The 14,099-nt window shown below is 36.6% G+C and overlaps 1 protein-coding gene across 1 annotated transcript in view; it reads left to right on the plus strand.

Moving 5' to 3' along the window:
- The first annotated feature begins 10,424 nt into the window (after window positions 1–10,424).
- LOC131041462 (polyadenylate-binding protein-interacting protein 12) overlaps window positions 10,425–14,099 on the plus strand; it is a 94,042-nt gene continuing 90,367 nt past the window's right edge. Inside the window, exons 1-6 of the mRNA XM_057974573.2 lie at window positions 10,425–11,687; window positions 11,862–11,969; window positions 13,450–13,494; window positions 13,605–13,677; window positions 13,781–13,893; window positions 14,031–14,090. Coding sequence (XP_057830556.2) covers window positions 10,977–11,687; window positions 11,862–11,969; window positions 13,450–13,494; window positions 13,605–13,677; window positions 13,781–13,893; window positions 14,031–14,090 — 1,110 coding nt within the window. The 5' untranslated portion in view covers window positions 10,425–10,976. The remainder of the gene's footprint in view (window positions 11,688–11,861; window positions 11,970–13,449; window positions 13,495–13,604; window positions 13,678–13,780; window positions 13,894–14,030; window positions 14,091–14,099) is intronic.

Here is a 14,099-nt window from a genome sequence, read left to right on the forward strand (position 1 = left end):
TGGTTTGGGAATTAGGACAATTATAGGCAAGATGAAACAACTCTTCAATCAGGAATTCATAACGCTCTTGATTTTCCTGTGTCTGCAATAGAGAAGCAAGTGTAGCCATGGCGTCTGCTGCTTTGTTGTCATTTCTTGGGATCTGTTCAAAAGTTATTTCTACAAAGTGCTTCTTGAAATCATCCACCATCTTTTTCTAGGTCCTGAGTTTGTCATCTTTTGTTTGATAGTCATCATTGATTTGATTAATGACAAGCTGAGAGTCTCCAAAGACTTGAACTTGTGTTATGTTCCATTCTACAACCATTTTGATGAATAGAATGCCTGCTTCTGATTTATGTTGTGTTCCTTTATTGATGCTTGCTCTTGATCCCCGATGTGTTCCTTTATTAATGTTTTCTCTTGATCCATGATGTGTTCCATTATTGATGTCTACTCCCAGACTGATATTCGGGTGATGTATTGTAAGATATGGATCAAACCTTGGAACATTTGTATATGAACAGGTAAAGTTGATTTGCCATCTTTTGAATGGTTTCAAGTATTTTTGCCTTGCTAGTTCTGATAGAGAGATTGTTGGATGTAGATCGGTTGTGCCCATGATAGTTGCCTTTGCTGGTGCCATTATGATAGATAACTTCTCTTGATAACATTCAGGTAAGGTGTCAAATCTCCCATCTTCGGGTGCCTCGAGGAGGTTTTCACCATTAGATGTGTCCTTTATTTTTACTTTTTCCTGGTCTAATGTTGCCAATAAATGGTTTTCAGCATTAGACCTGATATTGTTTTCTTGATTTTCACTTTTGCGACTAGGAGATTTGACATCCATTTGACTCAAAGATATGTTAACAAAATCCCTGGTGAAAGTTGTTGCGGGTTTGATTTCATCAAGATATAAGGATATGGCATGGTCATTAGGTAAGGTATCAATGTCAGTATGTCCTTCATTTTCCCAGTCCATAGGTCCAGGATAGCTTAAGGATAAAGGACCTTCAGGTTGAATTATTTTAAAGATATTAGGGGTCATGATAGAGATGTCAGAGCTTTCAGTATGTATGTCGATGTCTAGAATGATACTCTCGTCAGAATGACCTCGTGCAAGAAAATCCTGATCGTCCTCGGTTAAGTCCATGTCAGTCGCCTATGATTCTGATTCAAGTAGGCTAGTTCCTAATGTTTGTTCTGCATACGTGTGAACTACATTGACTACTATATCTTCTTCTTCATCCCTCTCAATTTGAAGTTGCTATTGTTTGTTTTTCCATGATATCAAATATTCTTCGGTCCCTCGATCTTTTAGCTACATTTGTTCTTCCATGTTTGACAAAATTGATTTAAATGATTGTTCCTTGCTTGAAGATGTTGCCTCTCTGTTATGTGAAACAATTACTTCTTGAGCTGATTTCAGATTATTACAACACTACACTGGATTTGAGATTGTTGAGATAGTGATTTCTTTCCCATTGTGGGGAAATTTTAAGCACTGATGGCATGTTGATGTAGTAGCTTGTATGTCCTGAATCCATGGTCTTCCCAAGAGTATATTGTATGGTAGGTCCAAGTCTAAAACTTGGCATGCTGTATCTTTTTGCAAGGGTCCCACTGTGATGGGTAATATCACCATTCCTTTAGATGAATGCTCTTCTTCATTATGTGCTTTGATTTTTATCCCTTTTGGGGGATCAATTGCATCTTCTGAATAGCCTAGAGCACAAACAAGACTCAAAGAGCAAATGTTCAAGCTAGCTCCTCCATCTATTAGGACACGTTTAACAAGCGTTCTATGAATGAGGAATTCAATTTGCAAGGAAGCACTATGGGGATTTTGCAAGGAATCAATGCTTGGATATGAAGGAGATGAGCTTTGAATAGGATTCTCTGAGATAGGCTTGATGGCAATCCTAGATATCACTTGGGAAACTTCGGCTTTGGATGTATTGTTTGGCAAGGATGCTATGGAAGGTTCTTGCAAGCTTTTAGGAGGTGTAGGAATAGGTGTCTTTGGAGAGTCAATTTGCTTATGGATGGATGGATCATTGTTAGATATAGGTGTACGATTTTGATCTTCTTTAGCCAAATCCTTTAGGGATCTCTTTAAGAGGTGCATAAAAGAACCACTGTTCTTTTGAGATGTGTTTAAATCCTTGTGAGGTTTTAACATAGTTGGATTTTGATTTTGGACTTGTTTGATTTCTCTGATATGTTGGCTTGTCATGTGTTCTTCTTGTGTTTTGCTTTGATATGTCATGTTGATATGATTTTCAGCTATTTCAAATGTTTTTGTGATCTTATGTTTGTGCTCTCTTGTTAAAATGGGCATTGTGTTTGATATTGTGCTAGGATTTGATTGTTTAAAGGTTGTTTTGGTAAGTGATCAATAGTCAATTTCAAGGCCATAGAGTGATATGACACTAAAAGAGGATTCAAGTGTTTAAAGGTTTGCAAGTTTTCTGATCTTCGGTTTAGGAGTGCAATGGTGATGATTTGATAAGAACCAAGTCCCGTAGGAAAGATATATCCTACGATGTGGGACAAGATTATCCTGACCAAACGTTTTAGTTTCGTGATAAAGGATGATTGATCCTGATGAGAAACTAGGTTTGAGTGATCAATTTATCAAAGAGGGTGATAATGCACTTTGAGATGTTTAGATTTTTGAACTTGTTGGGGGTGAGCACTTGAAAATCTTGAGTTGTTTATGTTCTAGAGTCTGATTTTGATGAATGATAACTTGACCAAGCAAACCAAGCAGACAATCTAAGCACGAATTGACAGATAACAGGTGTTTATGCTTACTGCAAATTGATTAGGCAGAAATGATAAGTCTAAAACAGGCATGTAAGACACAGTTCTGGAGTAACAAATGCAGAGTTTCATACGACAGATTATGCAGCATAGGACGACAAGAGATACAAGACAGAACAACAGACTAGTGACTTCATGTGAACAACAATTTTTCATACGACATAGAACCTTGACTCGTACGACAGAAGATCAAGCAATACGATAGAGACTCCTGACTCGTACGACAGGTATTTGAGCAGTTATAAAAAGTGCTTGCTTGTTTGAGTTTTGACCACTGAATTTTGATGTTTTACTTTGGTTTTCCAGTTTTAAGTGTCTGATTTTGCAATTTAGGGATGAATACACAGCAAACACACGATGTGATAAATGACTCCAATCAAGCTAAACCTTAAGGAAGTTGGCTGAGAATGAAAACCTTTGCTTGTTGACTTAGGTACACACCCAATAGCTAATCAGAATACGACCGTTGAGTCTCACATAATGGATTCTCAACGTCGTATTATCCGACTCCAAATGCTAATGAGGGCACGATATGGCAAGTGTCTTGGGAGAGTTACTATCTCTCTTGCACAAAGATTATCACCCTTTCGGAGGTGAATCGGGTAGCTTCTATTTTATAGTTCTTAGTCAGGAATTCCGTTTGAAATTACCCCTTGAAGTCACGCAAGCATGATCGAGGCCTATAGCTCGACAAGGTACCGAAACAAGTTGTAGTCACGTAAACGTGATTGAGACCACGAGGCCCTACAAAATGCCCGATATGAGAGATCTCAAAGAGAAGACTCAAATAATCCCATCCTCTGAGACTTTAATCATCAGAGACCTATTTATTATAGTGAGTTGGAATGCTCAGGTCCAACTGTACTCACTTGGGTCATTCTCATAGGGTGATTACTTTTTCCCACTGTGACAGGCCCGCTAAAGATATGCACTATTGAAAACAAAAAGATGAGTCTAGCTTTCTGATCACCTAAGGAAGGTGAGAGCATACTCGCCTATCATCACAAGCACATAAGACATGATAGTTCATTTCTTTAAGCCCAAATTGAAATGTGCCTAAAAATCTTAAAGAATACTCAAAGTTTTTTGCTGAATCCTTAGGCAACCTGCAAAAACTCATTAGTAGTCATTGTTTTGAATTTTGTCTTTGACAAGCGTATCTTTGACAAGTGTCCTGCATAAAAGAGTTAGTCTCCAAACATCTCATAGACATAACAAGATTAGCATTAGTGATCCGAACTATGAAATTTTCAGAAAAATTATATGAAATTTTAGCCTAACTTCAAATAGGCATAACTTTCTGCTTGGGTCTCGAAATTACAAGCCGTTTACCTTGTCGGAAAGGTCTCCAAGAGTTCTAGATGCAATTTTCAAAGCCAAGCCCTTTGGGCATTCTCAGGGGCTAAAAATGACCAGAAAGCCTTACCAACGTATAGACAAATTTCTAATTTCTAATTTGCAGTTTTTTCAAAAAAATCACAGAACCAGAGACTCGTACGACACAAATTTCCAATTATCACGACAGAGGATTAAACTTCGCACAGAGAGAAAAACAGACTCGTACGAGACAAAATCAGCCTAAAACGAGTAAATAATTTTCAAAGCAAAAATTCGTACGAAAAGGATTTAGCTATCGTATGACAGTGCAAATAAACTCGTACGACAAAGGATTAGCATAGTACGAGACAAGAATTTGCAGTTTAAAATCTCATACGAGTCAGGATTATACCTAGTACGAGTCAGGATGAGGTATCAAACAAGACTAAAAGGAAGTTTGTACGAGCTAGAAAGGCAACTCGTACGACATTTTGATTCTAATCTGACAGAGATGAAGTTTGAGGAAGCTTGGGAGGTTGAAAAATGATGATTTCGGCCCCACGGTGGGCGCCAAAATGTCGTGCTCTGTGAAGTGTACCTGTACCTGCAACCACAATGCACTCAATAAATCATTACAAGCAATGGTTAGTAAATTGAAACAATGAAAGACAAAACCATAGCTAATCGACTTATTGCCTCCTAGTAAATGCGAGTATGAAAAATGCTCTCAGATCGGATTATGCAAAATTCCAGTGACTTGACTACACTTAGACGGAGGATTTGAATGCTGAAAATGCATGATCTTAGCAAGAATAGCATGATTAAGCCATATGAATGCATTGATTGATCTAGAAAATTAACTAGAATGAAGATGCAATTAAGCTAAAATGAGCATGATAACATTGCTAAAACTGATAAACTAGAAGCTAGATGCCTATAGTAACAATGCTTAAGCTACGAATGAGATGGGATCAAATGATATGCAAAAATCATATGAAATTGGGACCAATATTGCTCCAAAATGATGTCTATTTATAGGATTTTCCAAGGCTAGGGGTGAGTTGGCATGAATCAACAGTTGAGATTGATCTGAAGATATCAATGGTTAAATTGGAGGAAGTTGGCAAAGGGGGTTGGATTAAAGGGAACACTTAGTGACAAGTGTCACAAAGGTTCTAGAATATGTTGGATGAAAGGGGACATGGTGGTAGGTAGAATGGGTTAGGTTTAGGAATGGTTAGGTTTAGGAGTGGTAGAAGTTAGGAGAATTTGAATTTAAAAATTCAAATATTAGGAAAATGGCTAATTAATCTCAACAACTCATGATTTGATTTGTTTTAATTAGTTAGGGGATTTAGAAGGAATGAATTTGCATGGAGGGAATTAATTAATTAAAAGGGTGAAATGAAATGAACCTATTTAATAAATCCTTAGATTTATTAATAAGTAGATGAATGAGAGAAATTTAATCAAATTGCTTAGTGAATTTAATTAAATTGGGGAGGAGGGATGAATTAAATAATTGCTTATTTAATTAATTATCTTTAGACCATTTTTAGGTGTATACAGAAGCAATGCAGAATAGATTGAATTATTTCATGAAAACTGTTTACAACCAATCGATAACAACTGGGTTACTGAAACCGGCTCATTGGCCTGCTAAAACATGCTCAAAATACAGAACAGGTCACAACCGGGACCTCAAATCTTAAGATCTATCTTCTATGCTCAGTCTACTTCTTGATTACATTCTAATGCTCTATTACAATGATTTATACAATCCAAGGGTATCTGGTTGGCCCAAAAAGGGATAAAAACCCGAAGAACAAGACCTAATGTGCAAAACCAACAAGGTCAGCCTTTGCCAAAGAAATTCCTCCAAAAAATCCAAAGGATGAAGCATAGATCATGAGAAAAGGTCGACCACACGCTAAGGAACATTGGAATCAATAGTCAGGGCTCTGCAAGCTACGGAAGGGATCTGGTAGATCACCGATGCAAATAGGTCCAGACAACCGGTAACAAAAAACTGTCTTGGAATCCGATAGCGATAACTTGCCAGAAATGATCCAAATGCCCCACGGTTTGGGAATAAGGAAGATGATTAGGTCTTCAAGAAAAATCCAACTCCACAGGTTTCGGTGAGCCAAATCCGGGACACGCAGAAAGAAATGCTGAAACTACAAACATAAAGAAAAACATAAAGGAAATGTTTTTGGTTGATGCAAGATTGCTATGAACCAGGGATGCTCCTGCATCAAATTTGATGCTAAAAATGATGATTCCAACCAAGTAGAAGTTGCACCCTTTTTCTCCTAATTGTTGTGTGTGTGTGTGTGCTAATAATTTTTGTATTATGTCAATTTCCTGCGTAGAAAACTCGCCCAAATTTTTGTGTGAAAACCTCTGTAATTGTTCAAGAGAATCACCCTCTTTCTTAATAAAAATTGTTACCAAGTGTTGTTGCATGAGACACTCAACCCTTCTTGACAACCTAACCTCTTTGGTGGTTCTCTCATTAACAATTCAAGCTTTTGGTGTAGTGGCAACTAGCCTGTGTTAACAAAACTTGTGACTCTGTTGGGGAGGGTTCAACTCCCACCCTCGATAGTTTACTCGCCTCATGGCTGACTATGTCCAGTGCATACCTCTCGGTTAAGGGGGATAAACTATTGTCATGTGGGACCCTCAAACCTTCTCGACACCCTAACCTCTTCAGTGGTTCTCTCACTAACAATTTGAGCTCTTGGTGTAGTGGCAGATGGTCCCTAGCTTCATTGACAACACCACTAATAATAGAGCCAAGCTAACAATGTTGACATCACGTTGACATGCGACCTTCTGGAGTGCCAACTCGAAGGAATTCAAGAAGTAGAGATATAAGGGGACTCACATTTAGCTATGAATGCAATTAGAAAGAGTGACTCTTAGAATTAGAAACTATCAAATTTGGTCAGGAAGACATGGGAGATTCTGAAAAGATCGATCTTCTCAATTAAGCATGTTTATAGGGAGGCCAACATGGATGCAAACAAGTTGGCCAATATGGTTGTTATCCACATGTTGGAATGGGTGGTGGATAAGTGCTTGCCATAATGGCAAGACCTGCAAGATATTATTCAAGAGGAAAAGGTTGCTCAAGCTCTCTCATGAATTTTTTTTATCCCCTCCAATGGATTCACTCTAGATGCTTTCTTCCCGCACCACATCATTTCTTGTGTCTTTGAGGCTCAAGGTATGAATCTGCTTAGTGCACTATGGTAGAGATGTGTCATAGGCTTACTTCTCCTTTGGAATATGGTTGAGGATCCCTTGAACAGTGATGCCTTCATCCAATTTAAGTGACACTATGTGAGATTTACTATCTTGGGTGTAGGCACAACACTCCCCAAGCACCTTTGTTTGTAATTTTGTTCTTAAGCAATTCAAAGGGAGTTTCTTCCATGACAACAAATTACCATAGATTCAGAGAGAGAGAGAGAGAGAGAGAGAGAGAGAGAGAGAGAGAGAGAGAGAGAGAGAGAGAGAGAGAGAGAGAGAGAGAGAGAGAGAGAGAGAGAGAGAGAGAGAGAGAGAGAGAGAGAGAGAGAGTTTACATAAAATCATAATCTTCATAGACAACGAAATGAAGATCTGGAAATCACTATTTAAACATAACATTTTCATCCTATATACAGATTATAATGCAAGAATTCACAAGTAAGATTTACATACTACAAACCATAAAGATTATTACTTAGATCTGTTAGAGAAAGCCCCAAATTTGATGCTAGAAATGCTGATTCCAACCAAATAGAAGTTGTGCCATTTTTCTTCAAATTGTTGTGTGTACGTGGTAACAAATATTTATATTATGTCAATTTCTTTCTTAGAAAACTCGCCCAAAATTTTACGTGGAAACCTTTGTAACTGTTCAAGAGAAACACCCTCTTTCTTAAGAAAAATAGCTACCAAGTTTGAATTCCTCCAAACATTATTGGTAAAAAAATAATGTCCCAAAATGCAATGAATTGATTGTGTATCTTTACCAAAGATGTCACCCTTCCTTTATTAAGGAGGCATCCCTCATAAACTATAGATTTAATTTAATTTTGTTTTCCTTGTAATTGATGTTTTTGCCCTCTATTTTGGGCGACCTTTCTTTATTTGGGCAAATTGACTCTAGATGGGAGCATCAACTTAATTATGAGTTGTAATTTTTTAATTAAAACTTCCCTTCTTCTCATGCAAATTGCCCTTCGTCACCACCATACAGGTTTTCTAAAGCATTTTTTTCAATAATTTTTATTTTAAACTTCCATTTTCAATGTATTACTTTATATTTTTATTAAGAAAACATTTAGGTTTTTTTTATTTTTAAATTCAATATATACATAAAATTACACATACACATACACATACACATACACATACACATACACATACACATACACATACACATACACACAACCAAATATATATTTCAAAAATTGCATATATATATATATAAATTGTATTTTTTATATACATGTATATTTTCACACACACACACACACACACACACACACACACACACACACACACACACACACACACACACACACACACACATTTTGAAAATTTTGTCATTATGGACATTAATATTAGCATTTGATTTTTCTAATTTAAATCAATACCTAAATATTAATATATAAATGAATGATTTTATATTTTTCGTAACTAATCCATTTTAAAAAAGAGTACACATTGTAAACAAATAATGACAATAACGTTAATGCACATATTTGTAATGTAATCATTCAAACAATCTTAAAACATCATTATCATTTTAAGCACAACACACAACACAAAATGCACAATGAACCATTCAAAACATAGTATGAATGCAACTACATGAGTGTGTGCATCAAATTTCCATAATACCAACTGTTGCTTGACAACTAGGACATCTCTACCTCAACCATGTTCTCGTCTTCAACATGTTTTTGCACTCATTCACACTCAAACTCTTATCAATAGATTAGTTCATAAAACCATAACCAAAGTACGTGTAACATAATATTTCATCATCATTTCAATTTCAATTTCATACATTTAGAAATGATATCTAATTTCCTATCTCGCAAACACATTTATCCATAATCAAACAATCATAAGATAATAAACCAATAGTCTCAACCGGTTTATTGTATTACTAATGCAAGCAAAAAGTCAAGGCGTGACAATTGATTACACAAATGAGTTGAGACACATGATGAGGGAGATACCAATTGAGTGAGGTTGTAAAAAAGCATACAATGTCTTGGTTGCATAAAGGATATGTAGAGTATACAAGAAATTTATTCTAAATATTGTTATGGAATAAGTGTCTCCAAAAACTCTTTCACACATTTTTAGCACAATAGAGGAAGTTTCTAGACATGTTGGAGGAGAGTGAAAGCCAAATAAATCATAAAACAAAGAGACACAAACTTGAAATGGTAAAAAATCATGCTTCTATGCACTTAGGTGAAACTACTCGCTACAACATAAATGTGATTGTAAAATTTCTATGGCGAGTACTGTGATGGTCATGACATTTTCATAGTTGTTATGACAAATACACAAATAAAACGAGTACACAAATCATTGTGGTAGTTTAGCAATCACTACCTAGTTAGAATTGACAATTTTGTCAATGTAGGTAGAGGAAAAGAGTTTGAGGTGCAAACAAATTAGTAACATAAAACTAAACAACAGAAGAAGATAACTCAATTGAGAAAAAAGACAAACGATACTAATGATTTTAATCATCATTGGATTGCAAAATTTAACCTTTGTGTAGTACAAATATAAATAGATATACATCTTAACATTTAGAATATGTGAAAATAATTTATCTACTTATATATAAAAACATATCACCCACAAAATCATTACATTTAAAGAACCTTCATCACAATAAATCTAAAATAAAAAAAACAAACAAAAAATATTCACTTTTTCAACTTTACAATTTTTTTATTTTTTTATATCATTGATTAAAGTTAAATTAGAATTAAAGCTACTTTATTTCCCCCACAATATCTTTAGGGGCATGAAGTTAGTTCACTTCCTAGGCGAGGGCAAAAATAAGCGGTAAACTACCTAAATCCGCTAGGTAATCTCTACTATCTACTTTCCAACCGAATCTTGTTGCCGCATAAAAAGGATTGCACGTGTGAGTCTCTTATTGGACAATAAATATGGCTTAGATAGGTGTTGAGGTCAAGCCGCTGTCGAGACCTGTCTCTTAATTCCCAATATACCATAATTATATAGTGTCAAACGCAGAAACTAAAACATTTACAGAAAAAAACATATAAAAAATAAAAGATGCAGGTTGTTAACATACTTCGTTTTAAAAATCAGAAAAAATAATTTGACATGGTAGCCATGCTACCGGGCAGCATGACACACGTCTTATGCTGCACCAGTTCTGCATCATCGTACGCGCATAGATCATTTTTGAGCTTCCACGTATACATACTCATTTCTTAATTGCCATGGCCATCATGTCAAATAGGCATGGGGCATGGGCATGGGCATATGGTATGATGCTCTAGTCTAGTCCTTGCCTGAGAAGAAGGCAGAGGAGGAAGAAGCAGTAGTGGCAAAGGAGATTAGGTGGAAGAGGAAAACAAATTAAAAAATGGAAATTTAATAATCGCAGAGCAGTCATGTGCATCTCAATTCGGTACAGTCTTTTGCAAATGGAGTATAGATGCATCTGCTTGGACTTACTGGCGATGATGCTTCTTTGACCTGGTTTTTCTACGGCACAAGACAAACGAAACGGCTTGAAATTTAATGAAAGAGTAGGGTTTCAATTTTTTTTTTTTTTTCCGTTTTTGATCATGGCAAACGAAGCTGCTGTGGAAATAGGACTAAATGTGGCGTCGGCAAGTCGAAATTTTGGCCTTGAGATGGAAGACAATGCGCAGGTTTTACAGTTAAATGGCCGCTTTAATGAGCAGGTTCAGCAATTGCAGCAGAGTATTCAGTATAGCCAGCAGGTTCCTTTGCAGAATCGGCTAAATATGGCACAGAATGAGAAACATATGCTGCGAAATCAGCAAAATGCGATGCAGAACCTGCACGCTGAGGAGTTGCAGCAGAATCATCTGAGCTTTGATCATAATTCGCAGATTCAGCGAAATATTCTTCAAAATCAGCAGAGCAGTGAAGCAAATCGTATTCAACATAATGCGCATGTTTTACTGCAGCAGAATCATAACGAGGCTGTGCAGGGTGCGCATATTGTGCAAATTTCGTCACCTTCTTCTTCTTCTTCTTCGGTGCAGCAGCGCTTGAGCAGTGGTGGTCCGCATGAGAATGGAAGGGAGAACATGGAGGCTTGTTCGCAAGATTTCCATCGTGATATGAGGGACTTGGAGGATCTGCTCTCAAAGCTGAATCCTATGGCCAAGGAGTTCGTTCCGCCTTCGCTTGCCAGCCATGCGTCTGCCTTTTCTGTTGCTAATGCTCTTATGTATGACAACCATAACACTAACTTCATCAACGGCACAACCAGCGCCTTTATCATCAATAATAATAACACTAGAAGGGTAGGGCTTGGAAAAGGCATTCCGTGTCACTGTTCAAGTTTTGGTTGGCTCTAGATTTCAATTTTTCATCGTCCATAATACTTTTTCATACTTATCAAATAATACTGACAAAGATTTGAGATGATCTACAAATTAGGTTTTTTTCTAACGGCTCTGTGTCTGATTGTGCGTCAGAGAAAAAATAATTATCATGGGAAAAATAGAATGAACAGCAGAACAAGTATAGCTCAGAGAGAAGACAGCATTAGAAGAACCGTATATGTCTCAGACATTGACCAACAGGTAACTGCGTAGACGTTTTTTATATTTATGGTCAGTACAAGGGAATTGCTTGTCTGTTTATCAATTCCGTTAGTACGTGACTTTCGCTTATATGGGTAAAAGGTTGTGTTTTTTTTTTTTTTTTTTTTTTCCAATTTAACGTATGAAACCAGCTTGCACGGGCACACGAGGGGTTTTCTTTCCATTGTTACCCTAAATATTTTCCAAATTTTTGTACACCTGAGGTTTTTCCTCATCGCCAAGCTCTAGAGTGACCGAAACTTTACAACTCCAGTTAAACCTGTAGTACAATACGCCTGAAACGTAACATGATCTGCATGTTTTCATATCCATTTGATAAACTAAAACATGTGGAGAACCCTCTGGCAATAAGATTTTCGCTCCTTTGTTTGGTGCAATTATTTTTATGGCATGCAAGCATAAGTTGCTCCGAAGCATATCCTTTGCAGTTGTACTATAGAAAATAAACGTACGCTGCATATATATCCATGAAGAGAAGAATATTTTTCATCAATCAAGAGGGATTGCAAGTTTGGGTCCTCCTTTTCTTCTGGGAGTATATAATACATTGCATTGAAACGAGTACAATTGATATATGGAATATTTTGCGTCCCCCCTTGTTTTTCCAACTTAAGTCAGTCCAAAATAAGGGTAAAGTATGTTGTAGTAGAGCTAAGAGACTTTTCTACTACCCAGCTATGTATGCTATGGCCATGGTAGCAAAAAATTGTCAAATTAAAAAAACCACTACGTTTCGTCATTTGTTTGAGCTGTGCATATAAAACATCGACCGGCCCTCTCTAACCTGAAACGACTTATATTTTCTATATGCTTATTGTCCTAAATCATGATTCCAATAGAATAATTAAAGAAGTTATGTTTGCTTGAATTTTTTAAACTGTTATTGTGTATCTTTTTCTTACTCGCAAAGCCTTTTTGCTGAAGGTGTTTTACACATGTTTTTTGGATCTCTCATAATTCATATTTTTACAGACATGGCTACTATGGTTTAAACTTTAGGCGATCCATTAAAAAATTGCCTTTCTTCTTGCTGAAATAAGAGATAGAGCTTTCTTTGTCTTCCTCAGCTATAAAGGGAATCACTTAAATAAGGTTGTCAGCCTATAAATAAAAGTACTTCAAGAGGTGCCTCATTGTTGAAAACTGTAACGTTAATGCAACACAAGTGCAAATGATTATTTGAATGCAATGAACTTGGTAACTGGAACTTTAACATGAACGCACTTTGTGTTCCAGAAGAGGCATAGTTTTGGTATTCTTATTTTTTTCTCCAGGCCACTAAAAGCATTGTTTTGTATGATTACAAAATATTTTGAAAATGAATGTTTGACAGTTAATTCCATAACAAAATACCATTCCTCTTGAAAAGATCTCAAGACATGAAATCTGTGGCATTTGAGCATGGAGGTAGCAGCAAAAACCTTGACAATCTCTCGTTGCTTTTGTTCATATGACTCAGGTGACTGAAGAGCAACTTGCAGCTTTGTTTATCAATTGTGGGCAGGTGACTTTTCATGCTTCATTTCTCATTCATTATTTGCCCTTGTGTCGAAATCTTCATAAAACATTGCAATCAATGAGCATTCCTAAGGCTGGAATCTCTTTTGGTCAAAGGTTGTTGATTGCCGTGTGTGTGGCGATCCAAATTCAGTTCTCCGTTTTGCTTTTGTAGAATTCACTTGTGAGGGTAAGTCTTCATTTGAGACTTAAATGATAAATTGGATCAGCATGGCTTCTCTTGTGTAATTGTAAATTGAAAGAGAGTTTTCCCCATGGTTTTTAATCTGTAGAGGATGCAAGAGCAGCTTTGAGTCTTGCTGGGACCATGCTGGGATATTACCCTGTCAGGGTCCTACCTTCTAAAACTGCAATTGCCCCAGTAAACCCAACATTTCTTCCAAGGGTGAGTATGATCTAACTTATTTGCAGATTGTGTCTCACTATCCTGGCAATGCCCTCAGAAGGAAGCTTAATAAATTACACAAAAATGCTAGTATTAGAATGCTCTAATTGTTTTGAGTCTTGACAATCATGATTCAGTCAGAAGATGAGCGGGAGATGTGTGCACGGACAATCTATTGTACAAACATTGACAAGAAGGTGAACTGC

Source organism: Cryptomeria japonica, chromosome 11 (genome assembly GCF_030272615.1).
Source record: "Cryptomeria japonica chromosome 11, Sugi_1.0, whole genome shotgun sequence".
NCBI lineage: Eukaryota > Viridiplantae > Streptophyta > Pinopsida > Cupressales > Cupressaceae > Cryptomeria > Cryptomeria japonica.